At 27.7% G+C, this 25,908-nt stretch overlaps 3 protein-coding genes across 3 annotated transcripts in view; 1 reads left to right on the top strand and 2 right to left on the bottom strand.

Moving 5' to 3' along the window:
• Window positions 1-6,960: 6,960 nt before the first annotated feature.
• Window positions 6,961-10,973, bottom strand: LOC113367000. Its single transcript, XM_026608636.1, has 2 exons — window positions 9,977-10,973; window positions 6,961-7,383 (listed from the first exon to the last, which is right to left on the bottom strand). Exons 1-2 carry the CDS (start codon window positions 10,971-10,973, stop codon window positions 7,115-7,117), a joined length of 1,266 nt encoding a protein of 421 aa, XP_026464421.1. The 3' UTR covers window positions 6,961-7,114.
• Window positions 10,974-15,840: 4,867 nt separating this feature from the next.
• Window positions 15,841-22,525, top strand: LOC113367001. The gene is made up of 5 exons (XM_026608637.1): window positions 15,841-16,012; window positions 18,379-18,646; window positions 20,775-20,905; window positions 20,976-21,276; window positions 21,904-22,525. The coding sequence occupies exons 2-5, from the start codon at window positions 18,387-18,389 to the stop codon at window positions 22,523-22,525; spliced, it is 1,314 nt and encodes a 437-aa protein (XP_026464422.1). The 5' UTR covers window positions 15,841-16,012; window positions 18,379-18,386.
• Window positions 22,526-24,331: 1,806 nt separating this feature from the next.
• Window positions 24,332-25,908, bottom strand: part of LOC113365913 (WD repeat-containing protein 75-like) — a 29,768-nt gene continuing 28,191 nt past the window's right edge. The window contains exon 13 of the mRNA XM_026607456.1: window positions 24,332-24,828. Within this exon, the coding sequence (XP_026463241.1) occupies window positions 24,529-24,828 (300 nt within the window). The 3' untranslated portion in view covers window positions 24,332-24,528. The remainder of the gene's footprint in view (window positions 24,829-25,908) is intronic.

Genomic DNA, 25,908 nt, shown 5'->3' on the forward strand with positions numbered 1-25,908 from the left:
AAATATTATTTATTTTTAATCAGGTAAATGTTATTCTTCCATATAATTATAGTACTTTTAATATGCACAGAGATTCTGTATATAATTCTCACGGTTTTTTTATAAACTCACTTTTATTTTGAAATTCCGAGTTGGGGTTAGTTGAGCATAGTTGCTAAACTTGTTCTGTCACTAAGATAATTACCATTAACTTGCAGAAATTAATTATTATTTTAAAAATTTAAGCTAAGTCTATAAGTAATAATATAAAGAAATAATGATTTTAAACAAAAATACTGAATATAATGGTAAAATAATTCCCAAGACACGATATTGTTTTGTTGATTCTACTTTTCGTTAATTATTCAAAGCAAATTACTATAAGTTTTGTTTTCTCTGTCAATAAAGACTATAAATATAGAACTGGTTATTAAAACCTTATTTTATTTCATCACTAATCGACATTGAACCTATGATTTCATTATACTTTCTTAGTGCTCAACTTGCCCCACCTATGGGGTACATTGAGCATACTTGACTTTTTGCATTTAAACAGCTGTAGCTTTTAAATATTACTTATTACCAAAAAATAGTATTAACACTTTTGTTAAGCGATAAACCACAAATCCATTAAGCCGTATAACAATTTATTGAGACTTTTCATTGAAGAGCTACATCCGTTTAAGTAAAAATTTGCTCAACTAGCCCCGCCCTACCCTATATATAGAAACAGTATCCAAACTTTTTAAACTACACATTTACCTTAATTTTACATTTACTTAGTTCTTACGAGTTATATTAATTAATAAATAGTTACCGGCAAAAAAACAACAGACGAAGTGATGATAACAAATTTTCCAAACTATTCTTGTATATTATACAAACAACTTAGTAACTATTTACTAAAATAAAATTCAACAACAAAAGTTACTATATTTGAAATCCAAATATTTACTTACGCACGCATGTTTTGATGTTGTTAATTTAATAATCTACCAAATTTATTATTACTAATACTGGTTTGAATGAGAAAACAATTATTTATTAAAAATATGCCTTTTCCACTTAATAAAATTTTAGTGTGGGGGGGGGGGCACAAAATTGAACTATGTTCAATTAATGCTTAATTATAGTAAGATATTTTATATATTATTTTTCTAAAATCTGATCGAACATTTAATTTTATATGTTAGAAGGATTTTATAAGATAATATCTACATTAGTTAAGACATATTACGCTCTCTACTTTAAAATAGTATCGTTAGAAAATTCTATACTTCACTTATTTTTAGATAATGGGAGTGGACTTTTTCACCCGCAGACCTTTAAGCTCCGCTCCACTCTATATTGATTATTTGTTTTTGATATTAATTGATTCTGGAATTAATTTTTTAATATATTTTTTAACAACGGTATATAGTAATATTTTCTATTAGTTTGAAAATTTCTAGAATTATTTTTCCCATTTTCTGAATTTTAAAGAATTTCATATATACATGCAAAATTTCATACGACTTCTAATTGACTAATTGACTATTTGAGCGAAAATCATCAATTTGCAATTATCAACCAAAAATAGCATAAATGTTTGTTTTTAAAACAATTATTCTATTTATTTAAATTTAGGCAAGATTTTAATATATAAACTCAGTAATAAATTGAAGAACATTCAAAACTTAAAAATGTTTTTGCAAAATATAAATGTTTGGAAATAGGTGTGTCGTGATAACTCTTAATATTAAGACAATTCTTGGTGTTAACAAAATGATCCAATTTTCAAAATCTAGCAGTATTATGGGCAATGTTAAGTGATCATTGCCCTCAAAACTTTGGCAAATAATTTAAGTATTAATCTACTTCAAAATTATTAGTATTAATCTACTCAAAAGCAATTAGCATAACAATAAAAATAACCAATACTTTTTATATGATAAGATAATATTTTCATAAATTTTTATTCTAATTAGATTTTAATAAGCAATAAACTTCTCGATATAAATATTTATAATTATAAGCGTTTACTATACGTGTATATAATATTTGCTCTATATATTTTTGAATATAATATTTTAGATAGTGTAGATTCATAACTTCAATTTCAATTTTTAAAACAATATATAAAATTCAATTAATAACAAAGTACAATTATTTAATGAAATTAATGGTTAGTGATTACAGAAAATGTGCAGAAGATAGTATTGTACTAGCATAAATTAATTTTTAAATCAAGATAATTTATGTTAATAAATATTTTATTTTTCTTAGAATTTAAGCTTGTTTACATTGCCTGCTTGACATATTTACATATGTGAACTTGATATTATAAAATTATTCGCGTTGCCTTCAGTGATACGCCTTATTTTAAATTAGGTTAAGTATTCTTTTCTTGATCTCTTTATATCATAAGCAAACATCAATTTTGAGAAATATTTTAAAAGTTAGTTTTAGAATTAGATTGCTACATGATAAAGAAATAAAAATTATATTTACTTAGCTGGGAGTTGTGACACTAATTAATTAATTTTAATACGACGTCATTCTAAATATTTATAACAAATTATTTAAATAAATTGTGTAAATGCAAAAACTGTTAATTAATATTTTTTAAATATATTACATATCTAATTTTGCAGAGTGCCTAAAATGGGTTCAATGACTGTTTATTGCGAGGCAGCTCAAATTTATTATTTTTTTTATTACAAAATGATATTAGGAAGCATTATATTTAAAATGTTTTTTAAAAGAGGTTGTCTGATACTTAGAATGCAAAGTATAAAGATATAACTCTTGAAAGGGTTTTGAATCGATTTGAATACAGTTAAATATAACAAATATTATGATTGCTTCAATCAATAATTATTTCACAATTCTTCTTTTTTTAAATTATGGTTGCTTTAAATTTAGTTTTACATTTTAGAGGGAGAAATTTACAAATTTTGGTGCATTTTTATAAAAAGTAAAAGAAATTGTGCATAATTAAATAGCTCGAAAAAATATTTATAATTATTGATCAATTGTTATTTATTAAATAAATAAACAATTTAACGATATTTAACCAAATATAAAAAAAATATTTTACAGAATGCAGTTACTTGCAACCGAATAAAAAAAACTTATTCATAGTATGTAGCTTATTAATAGTCAAAAATTAATTAGTCACTAGTAAATAATAAAGTATTTTTCTCTGATATATATTCTCGTTTTAATTATAAAGGTAGAAAAATTATAAATGAAATCTTATTCAAAACCAAACTACAAAAATTAATTTGAAATTTCATTATAGAATATATAGAATTCTGTAATAAAAATCAGTAAAAAGTTAAACCACATCTCGTGCCCGATTAAATTCCATAGTCATATTTTTATTTAAAATATATTTTCTCACACTTCTCACAAGAATGGACATCCCAATTAATACTTTTTGTATTAAATGGTAGTATTTGCTAGTCACGTTAAACTAAATTTTAATTCAAGTTGAATATATTTCACCTTAAATGTTGAATTAAGTTATCATTCTTAAATTATCTTTTTTAAATCCCCATTTAATTAAGTGTTTATATTTATCAAATTTTTATTTTTATATTTTTATATCAATTATGTATTCAATAAATAAATTTATAAAACATTTTAAATTGATATAAATAATGATCATGAGGTTTCTGTTTTTGCTTCACAAAACAAAACTATCAAATCTTTGCAGTACAATAACACAGGTCCACAAAATTAAAAATAGTCGCCTATATGAGGTATGCGATATGTTTTCTAATGCGTTTTTTAAGGTTGAACACGAATTGAAATTGGGGATTTACTGAAAAATATAAAAAACGACAAAATCACTGGTTTAAGTTGCTCTACTTGATAACTAAAATCTTATAATTTATGTGATTTTCTAGCCCTTTTATTGCTTCATATTTACTTCCCATTGTTATTTAAAAATATGTTTGCAAATTAATGCTGAAAAACACTGAAAGATACTCACCAAAAATGACAAAAGCATTGCAGAAATTCGTTTCATAGATCATTTAGAAAAATTGCTAGATCGAAGACAATGTTGGTGTTTTTATTTTTTTTTAGTTTTTGAAGTTTTACCCCTAATGTCTTTAGATTTGTATTCAACGGTAAAAAATACATTGAAAACAAATGTTGTACACCCAATACATGCAACTTTTTTATTCTGATCAGTGTCATCGAACAATGTTAGATAAAAAAATCGATATAATCAAGTATAAAGTATTTTTTTATCAATACAATTACATATATTGCATGAATCCTAGAGTGGCGAATACCAGTAGTTTTAAATCCCTGATATTGTCATTTAAACCACTTCATTACGCATTTGCAAATTTCTACATTTTTCCAAAGTGTGCACATATGCCTCATGGGGCTACTCAACAAATAGTTAATTTGTAAATAAAGATAATGTAAAAATATGTTATTTTCTCAAATTGTTTGCACTAGAGCAAGATATATAATATAATGCGTTTGTATGGATACAAAAGCACTATAATTCGAGAGCAATTTCTGTCACTCCAACATCGGAACCACGTGCAGGCAAAGATGAAATAATAATTTATAGTAGTTCAAGGATTCTGGATGTTTTGCGCACAGAAAATTTCTTTCTGACCCATAAATTAAACGAACAAGTTTTACAGACACGTGTAATGGAAATTTGCATAAAATCCTTGATAAAAGTATATGTTTTTCGTTTATTAGATTAGAAAACAGGCATCAGAATTGGTTGTTTGAAAAATTATTTATGGTACAGGGTGGTCCACTCAAAATTGAAAAATCGGACAACCCAGTTTGTGCACAAGGTAATAAAGTCTATAAAAAAATATTAGAGTAAAATAAATAAAAAAATTTAAGCAAATAATTGGTATATAATATTTTACATATTTTGTGTTACCAAATATTTTCATATAAACCTTATCAAAAAACCAAATTTATCTCGATATTAAAATTTTAGTATTTTTTGTATATTGATATTGCATAAAACGTTTTAACTATTTTATAGCAAATATCTGCAATCATACGAATCATTACTCATCTTTCATTTTTGAATATTGGAAAAAATCAGAATCAATAACCAAATGAGAAAAATTTCTACAAGTGCAATATGCATAAAAAGAAATATTTAATTTCCAAAAAGCAGTTTTAATTTGAAAAACTATAGATTTTATTAAGATATTTTAGTCTAATAAAAATTCATAATTATACACTTGAAATTAAAATAAAAGTCAATTTATAATTTTATTAAAAATAAAAATTATATTGCATTTGTATGCATTATATTATTATGTATTTAGTAGGACAGAAATTTGTCGAAATTTTGTTTATATTTACATAATATATATTTAATTTAATTATATTTAATTAACCATGTTTACCTCATTTCATATGTTTTATAAAAATAGCAAAAAAATATCCAACATATATTTTATGAGTCCTTTATATTATAATAGTATTTAAGGTGACATAAAATATGCGGAATTTTTCTAGAAAAGATTTGTCATGATAACGATATTTTAATTGCAAATACTTTGCAAATATTTACGGGAATGTGTACCGTTTGCTCAAATTTGCACAACTAAATTTAGACGAAATTGATGGTCTGATGTTGCAAATAATAGGTAATTTGGTTCGATTATAATTATGTTTTTCATCATTTTCTGAATAGCTAATTATCTTCCAGACTTAAAATTATACGAAGATAAATTGACGTAATGTAAAATCAATAGTTTTACATTTGGTAATTAAATTTACAACAGTTTCTGTAATTATAACATTTCGGGAACATTATTATTTGGATCTTGCTTATTGTGAACTTAGAAATAAAATACGGATGTAATAGAAACTTTTTATAATCAACTGAATAGTAGAAGTCTACACCAATCGGGATAAATTTTTTTCTTAAAAAGTTTGCTAAAAATTGTAGTTACACATCTGCTAAAATCTGCTAACATTTTCTCAATCTATTATAAAATAGTAACGATTAGCATTTAAAATATGATCTCTTGAAGGCGTATAAATAATATTTTAATTTTTTTTTCGTTCGACATGGAAAAAACAAAAGTGGCTGCCTCTGCCGTGAAATTAGAACAATGTTGTGCAGGAGCTATGTTACTTCTCATACAAAGTGGCACTAAATACTGTCACAATCTTGTCATAACTGCAGCTTTGTGATATGGCTCAATAACATATGAGTGGAGTTGCATTTTATATGTAAATCGCCCCCTTAATGTTCATATTTGTAAAATTTATTTTATATTAAACAGATATTATCAATTGAAAAACCAAATTTAATAGTTTGATATTTTAGTTATTGTTTTAATGAATTAGAGAAGAACATCCAAATGATGTGTCTAAACCTTGCAGCCTGATTTCACATCAAAATTAACAGAACGAAAACGATCGAATCATTTCGGAGCAGCAGATTTTGATAAAGTACCTTCTTCTTATACAGCATAATTTTTTTCATAAAACTGCGCATAATAATATTGCAAAATATAGCAATTTTTTCATTAGTGGAGTAACATTTTCAAACTCAAATAACTTTCGAACCACTTGACCAATTTCTTTGATTATACCGTAAAAACAATGCTTGAAGTGTCACCAGAGTTCACTGGTAGCTAACTATTATTTCCAACTAAAGCCGTCTATCGCGGAAAACGAAACAAATTTTTCACTTTACCCAATAAATGTATTTTGATCTCTTGATCATACGTTCATTCATTCGCATTTTCCACCTTAATTTTAGTGTCAAGAGGCACTAAATGAATTCAAAATGCATTTAAAAAAAACACCTTACTGCCATCATTTTCTATATGACCATAGAATCATAATGGACATTCGTCAGATTTTACAAATACTTTTCTTCAATATAGGTTAGAAGAAAGCAGCTGTAATAAATAGATGAAATGAAACAATGAACCGATGATGTGATGATCTAAAACTTCGACATGATTTAACGTAACTATTTTATCTTTCATTTATTACTATAAATATCAATGAGTCTTAATCTACCATTACAGTATTAAGTACATTTTCATAATACTACGAAACCAATAGTTCATTATGTATAACTCTCTTATATATGAATTTCTGAGAAAGTTTATATGCCAGCTTCTTATAATAATTACAAAATATATTTTTCAGCCAATTCCATCAATCTGTCGGTCATGATTTCTCGAAAATGTTCATCGTTATTCCAGGCTTTGTAGAGAATGGCTTCTCTGTCTCCCAGAACGAAACCTGCGTAGCCGCCCGTCGATTGAACCACGTGCGTGGCTAAATAATCAGGCAGAATAATCGTGTGATCAAATATTATGGTCTCCACCAAAGCTGGCCGGGAAAAATATTTGTTTGCCGTCAACAATTCGTCGTAAGGCATCAAAATGTTTACATCTGGATTAAAATATAGTTATTATTGCGGAACTCAGAATAGTAAATCATACAAGTTAATATAAGGCTCATAAAGGTTTATATTTAGGGCTTGTTCTCTAAAGTAGTGTCATCAATTTTTTCTTGAAATTTTTTTGATTTCAGATGATAAATCTTTGTAGGTCATTCTTAACTTACCATAGGGTAAGTTATAGTAATCGCAAAAAAATCGAAAATGAAATTTTTTATATATCTTTATGTTTCAAAGGTTTTTAAACATGTTGGCATACCTTAGAAAAAATGTGTGCGGATACAAATTTTCGTCAACGATTTCGGCAACACCGATCAACCGATTTGAATAATTTAGAAAACATTTGATTCGTATTGATAAGGAGACGTGCTGACTTGTTTTTGGCGAAGGCAGGTCTAGCCGTTCCAAAAATTATGGACTCTCAATAAAAATAAGTTAAAAAATGTAATTTGGCGGTCAAAAATGTTTATTGCACATAGGTACATCAAATTAAGAGATATTTTATAGAGATTTCAATACACATTTTGTGTATTTTTTTTAGATTCCGTACCAAGATTTTTAATTACAGTACGGAAAGTTCCAGCAATTTGCCCATCAATGCACATCAATGTATAATCTCATTACAAAGAAAAAGGACAACCACTTTTCAATAATGCTGGGTTGTAAGGGAATACATTACGACAGCTCATAAAATACTTTGGAATAGTTTTGAATTCTATTCAAAAATACCAAAAAAAGTTTCGCAAAGTGTCCCAGAGCTCATTGTCAAGCGAAACGGGATGATACTATTGATTGCAGCTATCAGGGAAAAATTAAAAAAAAATATTTTGTGGTTTGAAACTTATGAACAAAGAGAAACTACTTTTTATTATTGCTGGGTTGTGAAGTAAAATACTCAAAAAAAAGTTTCGCAAAGAGTGTCCCAGAGCTCAACGTCAAGCGAAACGGTGTGATAGTATTGATTGCAACTATCATGGAAAAAAATTAAAACAATATCTTGGGGTTTGAAACTTATGAACAAAGAAAAGCTACATTTTATTAATGCTGGGTTATGAGGAAATACATCACGACAGCTCATAGAATACGTTGGAATAGTTTTGAATGATATTCAAAAATAGCAAAAAAAAGTTCATAAAAGGTGTCCCAGAGCTCGACGTTAAGCAAAACGGGGTGACATATATACGTTGGAATAGTTTTAAATGCTATTCAAAAATAGCACAAAAAAAAATTCATAAAGGTGTTACAAAACGGGGTGATAGTATTGATTGCTATTATCATAAAAACAAAAAATTATCTTGAGGTTTGAAACTTTAAGTGCAACCCAATGCTTTGGTCAAAATTTGCTAATTTTTTGGATAGTGTGGTTAATTTTCATTATTTTTGTTCACTTAAACTTTGAAACCGTTATTGTGAATAATTCTTTCAAGACCCCCGTCAAAATGACACATTCTTTCCCTTTCACATATTATCAATAACTAAGAGTATTTGTTAAAAGACTTCAGTACATTATTTCAGACAGTAAGAGTATTTGTTAAAGTCACAATTCAGTACATTTCGTTAAAATAAGGTTTTCAAAATCGACTAATTTTAAAAATAATAAATGTATAGTTCAAACAAGACTTAATTCTAGAAATTAATTTTTGAAATACGTAGTATTATGCATATATCAATAACGTAAAAATTGAATACAATGGAATATAATAATGCTTATGTATTTAGGAAAATGTTATTTAATAGATCACACACGTTGCAATATAAATGTAAATTTTATTTTTAAAAAAGTCGAATAATTTAAGCATTAAAAAATTATTTTTTTGCATAGATTTATTGCCGATCAAAATAATATCATTTTTAAGACAATATGCAGGGTGTAAAAATGCAAAAAAGAATATGAATGAAAAAAATTAGAAGTGGTTCTCAGCAAATTTTATATTTTCAGAACAAAACTAAGATTTTATAAAAGATCATACAGTATTTCTAAATTAGAACAGTGTACTAACTTTTAATATTTTTTGCTAAAGTAATGAGAATATCGATTTTCCCTTATAATTACTTGAATCTTCAATATTGTAAAAAAAATAATTGGTTTTCGTTTTATTCTGATATATTCAATACTTTTCGAGTAATTGGGTAAGAATTCTATGACTGTATTATCGGAATTTAGGAAATTTTATCGTTTTTCAAGTTATTGTTTTTAACTAACTAGAGTAAAACCAAAATCCATTAATGTACTCAAAGAAAATTTAATATAAATTTATTCAATTACTTATAATATATATTGTAATATTTATTAAACACAAGCAAACCAAACATTGCCTCAGAGTTTTATGTTCATGTTTCGATTTGGAGTGCGGGTAAAAATATTGACCTTTTGTAATTAATTTAAGATAAGAAATATAAAAATAATAGTAATCCCTGATATTCACTATAAGGTTTTATATATAATCGCTTATGGAAGAAATTTATAACATTCAGCACTTGGTTTTGTAGAAAGAATATGACGGAACCAACAATTTGAACATATTTTAGTGTATTTTTACAGTAACAATTGTGAAAAGGTTTTCTGTATTTAAAACCTTAACTTACCTAGATTATGATTTCTCAATTCTTCATTTACAACATTGTAATAAGCATCCACAACTTTTTGCATGTAATTGTCACGAAATTCTCGTGTTGTAGTTAAGTGCAACATACCCATTAGATCCCAAGAAGCTGGAGCATATCGTGAAAATTGAAAATCTACTAATCGGCAATCAATTGGCTTTCCATTCTCATATTTAAACATCATATTATTAGCCCAAATATCACCATGACCCATAACATTGCGAAACTTTGATGATGCTTTAACTACATTGGGCAAATCTAAGAAAATTTTAGGAAGCTGTTCATTAATTTTTGCCAGTTTTTCAGGAGTTTTCAATTCTGGAATGAGGCGCATTAGAGCTAAAGTCGCTCTAATGCTGACATCTAACCATTTTTTCCTTGGACTTTTAACATCACTGACGTAAGTGTTTTCCTTCAGGATATCTCCAAATTCTTTATAAATATTATATGGTTTGGCTGAAAATACAGGTTTTGATTCCAATATGATACTTGCTGAATGCAAACGTGCCAGAGCTTTTGCTGCTTCTAAGCAATGCTCTAAATCCAAAATTGTTTTCTTTTTGTGTTCACAGTTGAAAAATCCAAGTTGCGATAAGTTTTCAAATACTAGAAGATCTTTGCGACTATAGAGACATTTTGGAGACCACTGTTTACTTGAACATTTTTGCAACAGAGGAATCAGCCCGTTGAAAAGTTGAGTTTCCTTTTTAAAAGCACCTATATCTTCTATATATTGAGCATGCACGGTCAATTCTTCAGATGATATTTTCAAGAAAAATGTATATACTTCATCTAAGCCATTTATGTTAACATTAACTGATAGTATGGCATGATCAGATATAAAGCCAGATGTATTTTCACCTAAAGCTTTCACAAAGAAATCCGAGATGGTAAAATATTTAGCATCCAAATATCGTTCCACTATCAATTGAACATCTGCATTATTGACGACACCAAACTTAGACTGAATTTCGGCCATTTTTACTGCAATTCTATTATAAAATAAGATTGAGACTGTTCCAAGAGATGAACGACAGACGTCTTAAATGCAATGAACTGCTTAATTAATTAACATATTTAGTAAATAATCATGATGTATGTAAAATCTCGTTAATTAATTTAATTTATGGTGATATTGTTCTGTCTGCAGCGCATATGCGAATAATAATTGTCTCTAGGCACAAATAACAAGTTGAAATGCATATAAAGTAAGTCATTTGTGTTACAAAGTTTGTTAAAACTTCAATAGAAACTTTAAAATTAAAAGAATAACATAAAATTACGTAAGTATAAATTTGTCACTTTATTTACTTTTAAGTAAATACCACATGTTTAGATAGGTTGATAGAATAGTATGATAACCAAGTATTATGATATTTGAAATATTGTATATTTGCATCAATATTTACAGACCTTCATATATATTAGCAAAGTCATTGCGTCTTGATATTGCCATTGAATAATATGTTATATTACGTCAAAACGAAATATTTAAACAATACTGCAACTATTTAGATTTTACTTGTATAATAAACACATTCCATCCGTGGTACGAATGTGGATTAACAACCACTTGTTCCGGTTTTGATAGTCACCAAGACTAGATTGATATCAAGCAGTAGTGAAATAAGATCTTCATTTGCAATTACAGATAAAACTAGTGGAGTGTATGGCATGGTGCCTTAAGGCAAATTGCTGGAACTTCCCGTACCGTAACGAAATGTTCGAGGAATACAGAATGTTTTCAAATAGATTATTATAAATATTGTAACATTGTCTAATATTTATAAGAATTATATAAACTGAATTGCAAAGTTAAAATTATTTGTTTAAAGTATATTAGAACTGTAGTCAGAATTATAAATTAAATCTGAATTATTTTCGATATACAAGAAAAACTTAAAAAAAATGATACAATTTTTTTTTCCAAAATCAATTATTTTGTTAAAACAAGCTGAATCATTGAAATTGAAACAGATTCTTTGAATCATTTAAATTGGACGCTTGGTTTTCTCAAAAACTGCCATTTTTTGCACATTCAGCTCTGTATCTTCGAAATGGCTGGGCCTGCCATTGCCAAAAACTAATAATCACTTTTCCCAATCATTACTAATTGAATGTTTTTTAGATCATTCAAATCGGATGCTCAGTTCACTCAAAAACTCGATTTCTATTTTCTGCACTCTTTGCTCTGTATCCCCGAAACGGCTGGACCTGCCTTTGGCAAAAACTAATCAGCTCTTCTCCCTATCAATAGGAATCGAATGTTTTTTGAACCATTCAAATCGGTTGATCCGTGCGCCCGAAAACGTGACTGGAATTTTGTATCCATACATACATACACACACACACATCTATTTTTGCTGAGGTATGCCAAAAACCTTCAAAACGTCAAGAAATGTAAAAATTTTCAATTTCGATTTTCGGCCCATTACAATAACTTATCCTACGGGAAGTTAAAAATAAGATATCGGGTGCAATGCAAAATGTTCACTCACTATTAGAAATATTCTAATAATTATAATCTGATCAGAAAGGGAATGGTAAACCTTTGAGTTGCATTCTACAATCAATACAATCAATAGGTATAACAATAGGTTGATGTTCAGATATACACAAAAATTAATATAATATAGGTTCTTCTTTATATTATAAATAATAATAATAAATCGTATTTCAATATCTGAAAAATTATAAGTCAAATTTCTATGTATATGAAACCTACTTCAAAAATTTATCGAACCATTTTTCAATTACTATATTTTTTAATATATTATTTTACAAATATTATAACTGTTTGTTTGATAAAAGCGGATTATTATATTCAATATATCAATCAATTTCAGCATTTGGAAAAAATAACAAGCTTTTAAATAACTAGGTGGTGTATGGCATCGTACCTTGAGGCAAATTGCAAGAACTTCCCGTACCGTAACGTTGTGTTCGAGGAATATTTAATGTTTTCAATAAAATTAGATTATTATAAATACTGTAGCGTTGTCTAATATTTATAGGAATTATATGAACTGAATTGCAAAGTTAAAATTATTTATTTAAAGTATATAAGTTAGCTTTTAAACTTTATCCAGAATTAAATTTAAAATCCGAATTATTTTCGATATTGAAAACATTTTTGCAACTTAAAAAAAATAATTTTCCCAAAAATAATCGTTTCATCAATACAAGCAAAAAGTTTTTTAAATCATTCAAGTTAAACGCTTCGTTCTCTTAAAAACTGCCAATTTGTGCACATTGAGCTCAATATCTCCGAAACGGCTAGACCTGACATTGCCAAAAACTAAATTTGATTCATTCAAATAGGATGCTACGTACTCTCAAATAACTCGATTTCTATTTTCTGCACTTGGTGCTTTGTATGTCCAAAACGGCCAGACCAACCTTAGGCAAAACAAACCAGCATGCCTCCTTATCAATAAGAATCAAATGGTTTTTGGATCATTCAAATCAGTTAAACGGAACTCCCAAAAACGTCGACGAAAAATTGTATCCATGCATACATACATACTACATACACATCTATTTTTTAAGGTATGCCAAAATGTTCAGAAACGTGAAGATATGCAAAAATTTAAATTAACGATTTTTGGCCCATTATAACTTACCCCTCAGTAAGTTAATAACGTAATAAACTGTTACAAATTATATACTATACTATATGAGTAAACCGATTTCGCAAAATTGATTAAATATTTGTTTATGTTTTATTTATTTCATGTATATATATATATATAAGAAAAATTGGTATAACAATAACTTGTGAATCGACCTCGTTTGCAAAAATTTAAATAAAATCTTGATTATATTACACAGAAAAGCACTCTTCGAAATTAGTCTGGTCAGGAGATGCGATATTCAGGTGATTTAATTATTTACTTATTAAATTATTAATTTGTATTTATATTTCGGGGTAACTCGAGCACATAAATGTGTCAATTAGGGCACAATATTCAAGCAATTCTCAAGCTCTTTATAAGTTAACTTTAACAAAAAACCTTTTAACAGAATAAAAATTTTTTCATTCTATGTTTTGTGAAACTCTATATATGCAAATGAAATAAATCAATAGAAGTAGAAGCACCCTTAACTTCGGTGAAATATGATTAATGACTATATTGAAATATGGTGAGCTTTATAAATTTAATTTTTGTTTATAAAAATTATACATAACAAATACTAATGTTTGTATGATTTTTCCCGGTCCCGGTTTGGCCAGGACGATCCCGGATTTCGCACCATGTGTCCCGGGTTTATTTTTTAAATTAACATTTGTCCCGGATTTAGATTTTTTGTCTTGGATTGTGTTGGGCTTTCGATAAGTGTTTGATAATAAAATTACAACTACCCATCAAATATCTGATAATGATATATTATGGCACAAGACAACGAGTATGTTTATATGAATCAATACGTTATGAATAAGAAACTTGCCAAGTCCAAAATTCCAAAATAGGCTTAAAACAGCTTCTTACCTGAATAAATTCGAACTTTGATTTTCAATTCAAACTCATTCTTTTGAAAAAAATTTTTTTTAAAAAATATATGGTTATCTGAAATATAATAATTCTTACATTTTTTATCTATGGTTTTGTTCAGTGTTTGGGCCATGTATAAAATTCTGCACATATATTATCATAATAAATAGACTTATGCACTAGTCAAATTTCAATTAATACATTTTATGTCAAGTTTTGACAAATATCTAAATTACTTGTCCTAGACAGTAATAAATCTCGTTTTCGTAATTTTTTCTTTCAATTTAATTAATGTATGTTTTAAAGGAAAAGTTCACGATTTTTAAGGACTATCTCAAACCAATTATAAATTGATAAAGTTCGGTTATTTTTCTATTCAAATATTTTTCTCTTCTATAAAATATGGTTGTAGGAGAGAAAAAGTATTCTAGACGTATTTTCCATTTCTGAATATTTGATTGCTTGTTGCAATTTTATGAACAAGTGATAACAAAGATCCAATTTCAACCTATACTTTTCAGAAATTTGGGACATTCAGAGTCAAAAAATCTGATTCCGAGGCCAATATTGCTTTTAAAAAAATCCGGATTGCAAAGTGAAAATCCGGGACAGCCCCGCCCTAATCACGGTACGGTACTCTTCTTAGTCTTGTTAAATTTTGATGTTATTAAAACTTCCTATATTTGCAAATTATTTTCAAAATAAATTAGTTTAGAAAAAAACGGCTGTGATAATTCATTAATATTGTTCTGAATTGCTTTGAGACTATTACTTTGAAATTCTATATATTGATCCAAACAAAACTTATATGCAAAAAACTAAAAATTTATTTACCACTAAAATATTACTTATATTCAGACTTTCAGAGCCAGTACACGAATTCGAAATGCAAGTAAACTGAATCCGTTATCATAACCATTTTTATAACCACGAATGACGTGCACCATAATACCATAAATCACAAGAGAAATTTCTTGGCCTCTAAAATGATCACATATAAATAAACCTTATGCCTCTTGGAGATTGCTCGTCATAAATTTATTGTTTATGATAATTTACATTACATAATTGTTGAATTTAGCAAAAATTCATATTATGACAGCTGCTTAGTGACGATTTCGTGAAAAATCTTATCAGAATCGACGCCAGCGCACACCCGCCCACATTTTTCCAGTGAGGTGTTTGAACAATGATAAACGATCGTATAGGTAAACATAATTATTAATTCAGATACAAACAAACGCTGAGCAAATATGCTGTCGACAAAGTCACCTCGCTATTTCGTATCATTTTTAAGACGAATAATTCAAGAGTATATAAAAGCAGGTGTAAACAGTTGCTACATGTTGACTCGATGAGAAAGTGACAACAGTAACAAACCACTGTTTCTTCCGGGGTCTAAACAATCTTTTAAGATTGTTTTACCAAATTTAAAAAAAATAGTTTTTTCGATCGCTTTTAGTTTTAATGTAATTAATTGATTTTAATGAACTGTATTTATTGTTAAGTTAAGAGTTTTTCTAAGGTGAGTGAATCATAAAATTCCTAATTAATTGCTGATAATAAACAATAAAAGTGAAGTGAATGAAGTAATGAGTGAATAGTGTCAAATATAAAAAAAAATCTATCTAATATAAAAAATTTCAAAATATATTTGTAACCTATAATTAATTGAGATAACTTAATTGAGCATGAAAACGTTCTAAAAGTATAATTAATTTAGAATTCATTTTCCTAAAACTTCGAGTTTAATTTAATGTATTCTAAATTTTATTAATAATTTAATAAAATTAAAATAATATTACACTCAAAAACTTCTTATTTCTTTGTACGTGTTAAGTCTATTTATATTTAAATGCTTTATAATTATATTCTGCCAATTTCGGACCTGAATAATCAGATTAATTGGCTTGTAAATGCTTGAAACATAGTCTTTTTTGAACGTGAAGATTTTGTTGATATTGTAAAATGAAATTCTTTATAGTTATATTTAAATAAATTTAATATTGCACTCATTATCGAACTATATCATGAATATGATCATAATTTTTATGCCACCTAATCTAATTATTCATTCGAATGATCAATTAGATTGGGTAGAATAAAAATTATTACTCCAAAACATCGAATTATTTAATCGTATTATTATAAATTTAATAACAATAAATGCTTTATAGTTATACATAAATAAATTTAATATAATATTACACTCATGTTTATATAATTAAAACAAGTGAACTAAATGTTTTGCCCCAAAAATCCGGATATTCTTAAAGATTTATTTAAATTGATAGAAATTTTTAATAAATGCAGTTAATTAAATAAATTAAATTCAATATTTTCCTCCACAAAGTCATATATACTGCAAATTGTATTTATATTGTAGAAATTTTTATTAATTATATTTAATTAAATGAATTTCATTAAATATTTTCTCCCACTAAACCTAAAACTAGTACAATATTGTCGTATTTCAATATTAAACATTTAATAAAATAATAGAGAAAATACGAAATTGAAAATGTTTAATTTATTTATATATTTATTTTTGTAAATTAAAACGCTTTTTTAAATCTGACTCTCCCTGTAAGGTTATCATATTTTTTTTAAAGTAAAAATCGGGACGGTAATTTTTAGTTAGGGGGGAGTGGTAAATAGCTTAAATATAATGTTAAAATATCAAATGCTTTATTAAAAAAACTTTTTTTTAAATAAACTCTTTTAAGCACTACTGACTATTAAAAAATACTTTAGTTCTATTTTTGTTATATAAAATCTTACAATTTTGGATCTATATGTTTTTTCACTTTTCAGTCTTGTATAAAATTTTATTAAATTTTCTTCACAATTAAATTGATATTATTAAATGTGAGAAACTATTTTAATCCATCTTTGGAATTTTGTAATCCCCAATTTTCTTGTTCATAACGTATTGATTCATTCTCATTTTACCATTTTAATAAGCTTACTCGTTATCTTGGGACAATCTGAAAATGATATACATTAGGTTACAATTGTATAATAATATATATCATTTTCGGATATTTGATGGGTAGTTGAAATTTTATCATCAAATAAATGCGAATATTCAGTTCAAAACTTATATTTTTCGGAAACCCGGTACGAAAGATCTAAAACCGAGACAAAATATTGTTTTTAGAAAAACCCGGGACACAAGGTGGAAACCCTGGACTGATGATTTTACTTATTGAGATTTATATACAAAATCTATAATTTTAAAATAGATTATTTTTCAACTTTTAAGAAGCAAATTATAATTATTATGATTGAAACATTTGCAATATGCATACATATAACTTATTATGAGTTGTTTCCATAATGTGTGATTTCAAACTTTTAAAATATTTTTGCAAGATTTGAAACTTATCATCAGTTGTTACCATAATGTGTGATTTAAAACTTTTAAAATATTTTTGCAAGATTTTGCAAAAAAAAGAAAATTATGATTATTAAATAAAATTATTTCAGTTAATAATCACAATTCAATTTATCAATTACGATTATTGAGAAACAGTTGTTTATACTTATTTCGAATATGCGCACAAATAACTTATCGATTCATAAAACTTCCATCAATCTCAGTTATTTCCACAATTAGTGTGATCTGAACTTTTTTTTTTGCATAGTTTTATTGTCAATCAAAATAAAATACATTTTTCAAGACAATATGATGTTGTTAATGCATTAAGAGATTATCTCCTATGAGATATCTCACTTATTATTTTATTTTTAACGTTTTATTTGAGATCGTATGGCTATTTTTTTTCAATCTACATGTGGGATATTCCTCGCTCAATTCTTTTAAATATTTGTTAGGGTTACCTGGTAGTTGTTCGTGGTATTAATCTGTACTTTTATATTATTATTCAGGTTCAACAATGAGTTCGCCATCAACCCACAACAGTCACAGTTTCAGCGTGATGCGCTTAGACGACAGTTCGTTAAAGGTCGTCGTTTCCCAAGGCGATTGCGCATCCTTGGCCCGAGCTCATCTTAGGATGAAAAACGCGGCCGAAGTACTTCAGTGGAGTGTGGAATCGGCCGGAGGCACTAAGCCTTTCGGATTTTTAGACGATTATTGTCGTCTGGTGATAGTTGTCAAAGGTGAAGGACTGGAGAATGGCGACAACACGGTCAAGTGAGTAATGATAATAATAAGAAGTAACTATAATTGGTACACATTTTTAACCAAGTGAAAAATGACCCATTTGGGCACGGAACAGCAAATCTCTTACACTAGAATTTTCTTGGGGCAAAACGCCCGTTATTATTTATAGCCATTAGTAAAAAAGAAAAAAAGGGCTTTACCGTAGGTTAAGAGCGACGAGGCTTGATTCAGAATTTCCGTGTTCGAAATCCACTTCCAGCAGCCTATTGTCAAGCAGTAGTGACAACGCTTTTCAATTGGAAATATAGATAGCAATATGTTTCCAAGTGAAAATAGCCCTTAATCAGGCATTGCTGCACCAATAAAAAGTCAGCCCCATTAGATAAATTCTAATAAAAATCATCAAGTATGGATGGATTAACCATTGGGTTACCATCTAAAAATACGAAGTAAGGAGAAGTTTCAGCCCAACAGCTCATAGGACGTTATGTTCTATGAGTAGGAGTAGTACATATACAAATTGTTCTAATGTATACAAAATAACTATAACTGGAACCTTTATTTTAAAATTGAAATAGAAATTAGATATCTTAGGATAAAAGTAACAAATTTTGCTATTTTGAATTTCAATAAGTTTGCTGTGGATCTGGAGTAAAGACTTTTATCTTGAAACCACAAGTTACATGTTCCATTTCAGCCTCGGACAATGATATCAAATAGTAGTGTGGTCAGATTTTACTTGAAAATATAGACTTAACGATAATTTCAAGTGATACTCTAGCTCTTTGAAAATTGCAATATATATCACATATTTATTAAAAATATCTAATAATATCTCAGCACAAAAAATAAAGGCTGGGTAAATACGATTATTAGGCAACACATTATAGATCACTAAAGATATTTCTGATTGCCTTTCAAAAAATAAAATTATAACTAGTGGGGCGCATGGCAACGTGCCTTAAGGCAAATCGCTGGAACTTCCCGTACCAAAAATTAATATTTTTTTTTTAAAGATTAACATTTTTGAAAAAAAAATACTATGAAAAAATTAGATTTTTGAGAAACAATAAATTTTTGACAAAAATTTCCTTTTTTTGAAAAATGAAGAATATTGAAAAAAAAATGTTTTCTTTATTTTGAAATACATTGGAAATTCTGAACTTTTTTTCAATGCAATCGTACTGCTTTAACTGCATAGAGTCGAAATATCGAAGCGCGTAAGCGCCGCGTCGCCGTCTAACGGATAAACATTTGTACGGAACACATGGGAATGTAAACAAAATTTATACTTATTGTTAAAATCTCTATAAAATATCTGATAAGTTGATGTCGTTATGTCTAATGATCATTTCTGACCGCCAGATGGCATTGTTTTTACTATTTTTACTAGACCTCCGAAACCGCTAGACCTGCCTTCATGAAAATTTGGCCAGTTCTTCATCTTGTCAATACAAGTAAAATGTTTTTTTGAATTATTCAAATCGGTCGCTCCGTTTTCTTAAAAACGGAGTTACCCTTTTCGGCATTTTTTGCCCCGTATCTCCGGAACGGCTAGATCTGCCTGATTTTTTTGCGATTACTATAACTTGCCCCACGGGAAGTTAATAAAAAACATTTACCAATAAACTGTTAATATCAGTTTTATAAAAAAAGTTGAATATCGAGCTGAACTTATAATCATATCGTCCGTTTCATTTCTACGTTCTAAAAATTAATTTTAAACAACTTATTAAAAATATTGCGAATTTAAAATATATTATATAATAAAACTCAATATGGCAAATCGAACAAGAATACCATATATATGTACATTACTTGCATAGATAAACAAGTATAAATTACTTGTTCAGAATCATTAATTTTTCATGTTATTGAGTGAAATTCATATATATTTTTATTTCCAATGTATCTGTAGAAATACGATTTTTTATGAATATGATATCAAATGTTTATATATTTACTTTTGAAAATTTTTAAAATTCCATAATATTGAGTAAGCTTTGAATCTATTTTAATTTCTACGCTTCTTCATAAAAATACAACTTTTTTCCAATTTATAAGAGATCATGTTTTGGTTCTGGAATGTTCAGAAACTATAACATCTAAAATTCTGTTACTAATTCATTATTGTTTTTTTTTTTCTATTTTATTGCAGATTGTCTTTCTTCGTCAAGACACTTCCACGATATAATGAAAACAGATTGAGGCAAATTCACCAACATGGAGTATTCAGAAAGGAAACTATGATGTACTACCTTTTGCTACCAATGCTCAAAGGCGATAATGGTAAGCCTTCATATTCGGTATCATATATATCATTACTAGATTCCTTATTTTAATTATGTCTATTTTTTAGGACCCACAGCCTGGCGTCCAAAATGCTTCCTCGTCCGCAACGACATAGTTGTTTTGCAAGATTTATCCATGTATAATTTTCGCCATTCGTATCCAAAATTCTCTTTGGATCTTGATCATGTTAAAGTTGCTTTAACGGCATTGGCTCGTATGCATGCAAGTTGCATTATTTACGAAAAGAAAAAAAATTGTTGCATGGGGAGAGTTTACAAAGATCTTATGTTCGAGACTATGGCCAATAATAATCAATGGTGGAGAACTGGAGAGGATACTGCTCTGGCAATTGCTGAGGAATCTGAGAAGTAAGCGATATATTAATTATAAAAGAAATAAAATTATGTGGATTGCACTTTTTCAAGCTTTTCATGACTAGAATATCAATAAATTAGTTAGCTCTTAATGTGTGCTACTAACGTCCATATATAAACTTTATAAAATTGGGCCTACAAAGACCCCAATTAGACATAGAGCTTTAGTTGATAAACGAAAATTTTATAATTTTATTTCTGTTAACTCCTATTTATTTATTATATTAAAAATATGTTTATTATTTGTTGCTCATATCCCAGATATACAACAATGTAAATTTAAATAGTTTGATGTATTAAATTCAGCTGAAAATATCGACGAAACATACTCCGACAAAATGTTTTTTGATCCTTGAGTAAATATGTAAATTTGTAAACGGTTATTTCTCTCTTAAGAGAAAAATTCAAATATGAAATGGTTTCCATCTCTAACATCTAATAACCAACATTTTTAAACTTTGTGGTACTATATTAGTAGAAAGTAAATACTTTCATGTCATATTATTAGAAATACCTATTTATCATATCATACATATCAATTCGATATATCTAAAATTTAAAACCGATATTTTGCAAAAGAATTAGAATATTTCCTAATTATATATGTTATTTCAATTTCAGATTCGGTAAATATACCGAATACCATTCCATGGTACAGGAGAAGTTAATTGATTTCCTGAGATTGGCATGGTCCATGGTGAAACCATCGCGCATTTATAAAAATGTGGTATGCCACCGCGATACGCGCAATCACAATTTGATGTTCAAATATAATTCAACTGGTCTACCTGAACAATGCATCTTGGTCGATTTCCAAAGATGCACCTACAATCCACCAGCTTTGGATTTCAATCATCTTCTATATCAGACAACATCCAGAAGCTTTAGAGACCAGCACTATGAGGAATTGAAGAGGTTCTACAGAGCAGCATTGGTAGAAAATATCACGAAGGAACATTTGGATGTAAATGATATAATTCCTGAACAAGAGTTTGATGATAGCACAGATGATTTGCGTTTGTGCGCTAAAATTTTGGCGGTGATGACATTGCCTCTTACTCAAATGCCTCCAGAAATACTGGCAGTTTTGAGCCACGATTCTGAGGAGTTTGATCGTACTGTTAATGGAATGAGAAAGCAGACTGTATTGGATCTCATGGAGAATAATGAAAATTATCGTACAAGCTTGATAGAAGCTATGGATGAACTACTGGAAGAACTTTTAGAGGTTCCAAAGAAGTAATACAAGAGAATGTAATATCTTAATCAATAAGATTAGCAAATGTAATTGTTCTTAATATAAAAATACGATCGATCATAATGAAAAATGCCCATTACATATTTGTGTGCCATTACATTTAGTGGTTACTAGCAACTCGTATGTTTTTATTGCAAAAATGATACACAAATATTGATTGAAAAAATTTCATTCATACAAGCGAAATCTTTGTAATAATAGTGTACAAACTTGTATAAGATATCTGAAACATTTAAAAACAATATGTGAAATATTTAATACATCATAATTTTTTTTTATTAAATTAAAAGAAAATGGCGATCTACTCAACTTATCTGAAATAGTTTAGGTATAAGTAAATTAGAACTAATTCTATTTGTTTACTACTTTTGTTACTCGTATTTAATTTTGATTTAAATTATGTATGTTATTTTAGAAAGCACTGATAAGTATAAGGAATTGTTGAACTGTATTTTATAAGACTGCTAGGCAAATCACGTTTATTTATAAAAAAATGTACTGTAAATGTACCTGCATGTAAACTGAACTGTAATAATTATTAAATAAAGTATTTTAAACGTAAACGTATCTTCAAATTTATACTTATAATATATTAATAGGTCGATGACTTCATTTGAAACTTGTCTCTCTCATTCATATAAGACAAATAAATTTTTCATAAATATTTAATTTTCAAATTGTAATCTACTATGGTGTTTCATATATTACATTATATTTCTGACATTATATGCATATAAAATCATATGTTAGATATAACAATTACTACATAAAATGAACCGTCTAATGTCGATCATTTTACCAAATGACTAATATTTTCTTTGTGAATACTGATATTTAGATATAAGAATCTTTGCAACCCATTCTGTAATTTCTATTAATCCATTATATGGAAAATTTCTGAAATTTATTCATTAAATAAATATTAAACTAGTGGGGTGCAGGGCATCGTGCCTTAAGGAAACTTGCTGGAACTTCCCGTACCGTAATCCAAAATCTTGGTACGAAACCCAAAAAAAAAAAAAAAAACTACACAAAATGTGTACACATTATTAAAATCTCTATAAAATATCTTATAATTTGATGTACATATGCCCAATAAACATTTTTGACCGCCAAATGACATTTTTAAAATTTATTTTTATTAAGAGTCCATAAGCGCTGGACCTGCTTCCCAAAAATTTAATCAGTTCTTCATTTTGTCAATATAAGTCAAATGTTTTTTGAATTATTAAAATCGGACCTGCCTTCGCCAAAAACTTATCAGCACGTCTCCTTATCAATACGAATCGAACGTTTTTTGAATTATTCAAATCGGTTGATCCGTGTTCCCAAAATCGTCGACGAAAATTTGTATCCGCACACACACACACACATACATCAATTTTTTATAAGGTATGCCAAAATATTCAGAAACCTTTGAAACGTAAAGATATATAAAAATTTTCATTTCCTAATAAGAATAATGTAAGTTAATAAAAATAATGGTGTGTAAAAATTAACACGTCCAAGATTGATTCTGATCAATCAAATCAAATTTTATTATATTACCTAGCGCTTTTTAAAATTCGAATTGTAATTAACTATATGTTTAGTAAAAATTAGTCTTTAAAACGACGAATTTATTTTTATTTTACAGTAACATATTTTATGATTTTAGAAAGCGATGTACTAAAATAAAATAAAATTTATCAATAACCCCATAGCGCTTTTGGATTCCTTGAAAAACTTCCTATTTCTCTAATGCTGTATATGTAATTTAAATCGATTATAAATGTCAACAAAATGCTCTTATTTAAATATGTTTATTAACAATTTTGTAGTTAATTATATAGCATCTATATATACAGTAACAAAATATTAACTATTCGATGAAGTAAAAATAATACTTATGTCCAATTGCTAAAAAAATATGTAAAATCAACTTTACATAAGCATTTAAGTAAATAACTCTATTCCTCCATGTAAATGCATTATTATAACTAATTCCATCAAGCAATTATGTTCACCCATTTGTCATTTTCCTTAAATATAGCTTCCAATTCTGTACTATGTTTATTTGAGTCAATTTTCGTGGGTTCTTTCTTCACTGGTACAAGATCATCTTTATTTGATCGTTTTGGTCTATTGTCTTCATCATCGCTAGTATCAATTTCCATAACTTCTTCGTTTGTGCTTTTATTTAGACTTTTACTTTTCTTAACTGGCGGTTGAACTCCTAATAAAGCTCTAAGTAAACCGCCGCAGAGTAAATGTACTGGAGCCATGGCATGAGGTGCAGGCACCAAAAACTGCAAAACGATTGATTATTTTGATATTTATTTTATTCAATAAGGATGATGTTATATCATGCGATGATGAATTCGTTGATGGTGATGATGATGATGATTACTTACGATGTAACAAGCAACTAACTAATTACATATAACCACAATAGCAAACAAAGTAATTGTAATAGTTGCACTACATAAGCTATATCACAAAAATTAATTCAACTGTTAGTGTTGAATGCTTTCAAGATTAGAAATTGAGAACTGTTTTGTTCTCCAACCACAAAAGACTAAAAGCTATAATAATTCATGATAAAAATTACGTTATTATTGAACATATGATGAGTTGATCATTTTTGTTAACGTTATTTAGAAAGCGAACTTTTTGGCTTTTTTTATTGCTGATACAAAGTTTTTTTTTCCAAATTGCTGAATAAAACAATTTTTAAAGTTTTCGAAAAACAGTTACTAATAAAATGTCATAGAAAATAAAATATAGATATTTTCAATATTATTTGTAATTGAATAATGCAAACTTTAGACTAAAGGATAATACTTTAGTTTCAATTAATTTTTCCGAGTACATAAAGTAAAAACGTATATAGCGAATAAACGGTTAGCAATATCAGATTGGTACAATATTTAAGAAAATTATCTCTTTTATCCTATGTGTATTATCCTGTATATATTTCAATTTGATTATTAACCATCTTAACCCTTTCAACTCGATGCCGGCGGCAAAATTCACATAAATCTCGGAATTCGCCAGTGGAAAGTGTTAAAATGCATCAACATACAACTGTTCAAAATAAACGAGCTGACGAAGATCTTCTAATTATTACCTGATAATTCTTTTTATTATCGATTACTTCATATTCGTGTATAATTCGTTCTACGTATAATACATTACATTAAAAATTCTATGACGTTTTGGCATCAAAATGTCTCATTCAATTTTAATTGTTTACCTTCTGAAACTATTAAGAAAACACTGACCTTGCTCCAAATTTTGGAAGATGTCTCCGAGATCATATTAATGGACAAGATTAACATTAATAGCTAATGTGCGTGCATATAATTAAGAGCTAACTATTATAAACT

This window comes from Ctenocephalides felis, unplaced genomic scaffold (assembly GCF_003426905.1).
Source record: "Ctenocephalides felis isolate EL2017-DRISC unplaced genomic scaffold, ASM342690v1 CF-g0.4_SCAFFOLD_01170, whole genome shotgun sequence".
NCBI lineage: Eukaryota > Metazoa > Arthropoda > Insecta > Siphonaptera > Pulicidae > Ctenocephalides > Ctenocephalides felis.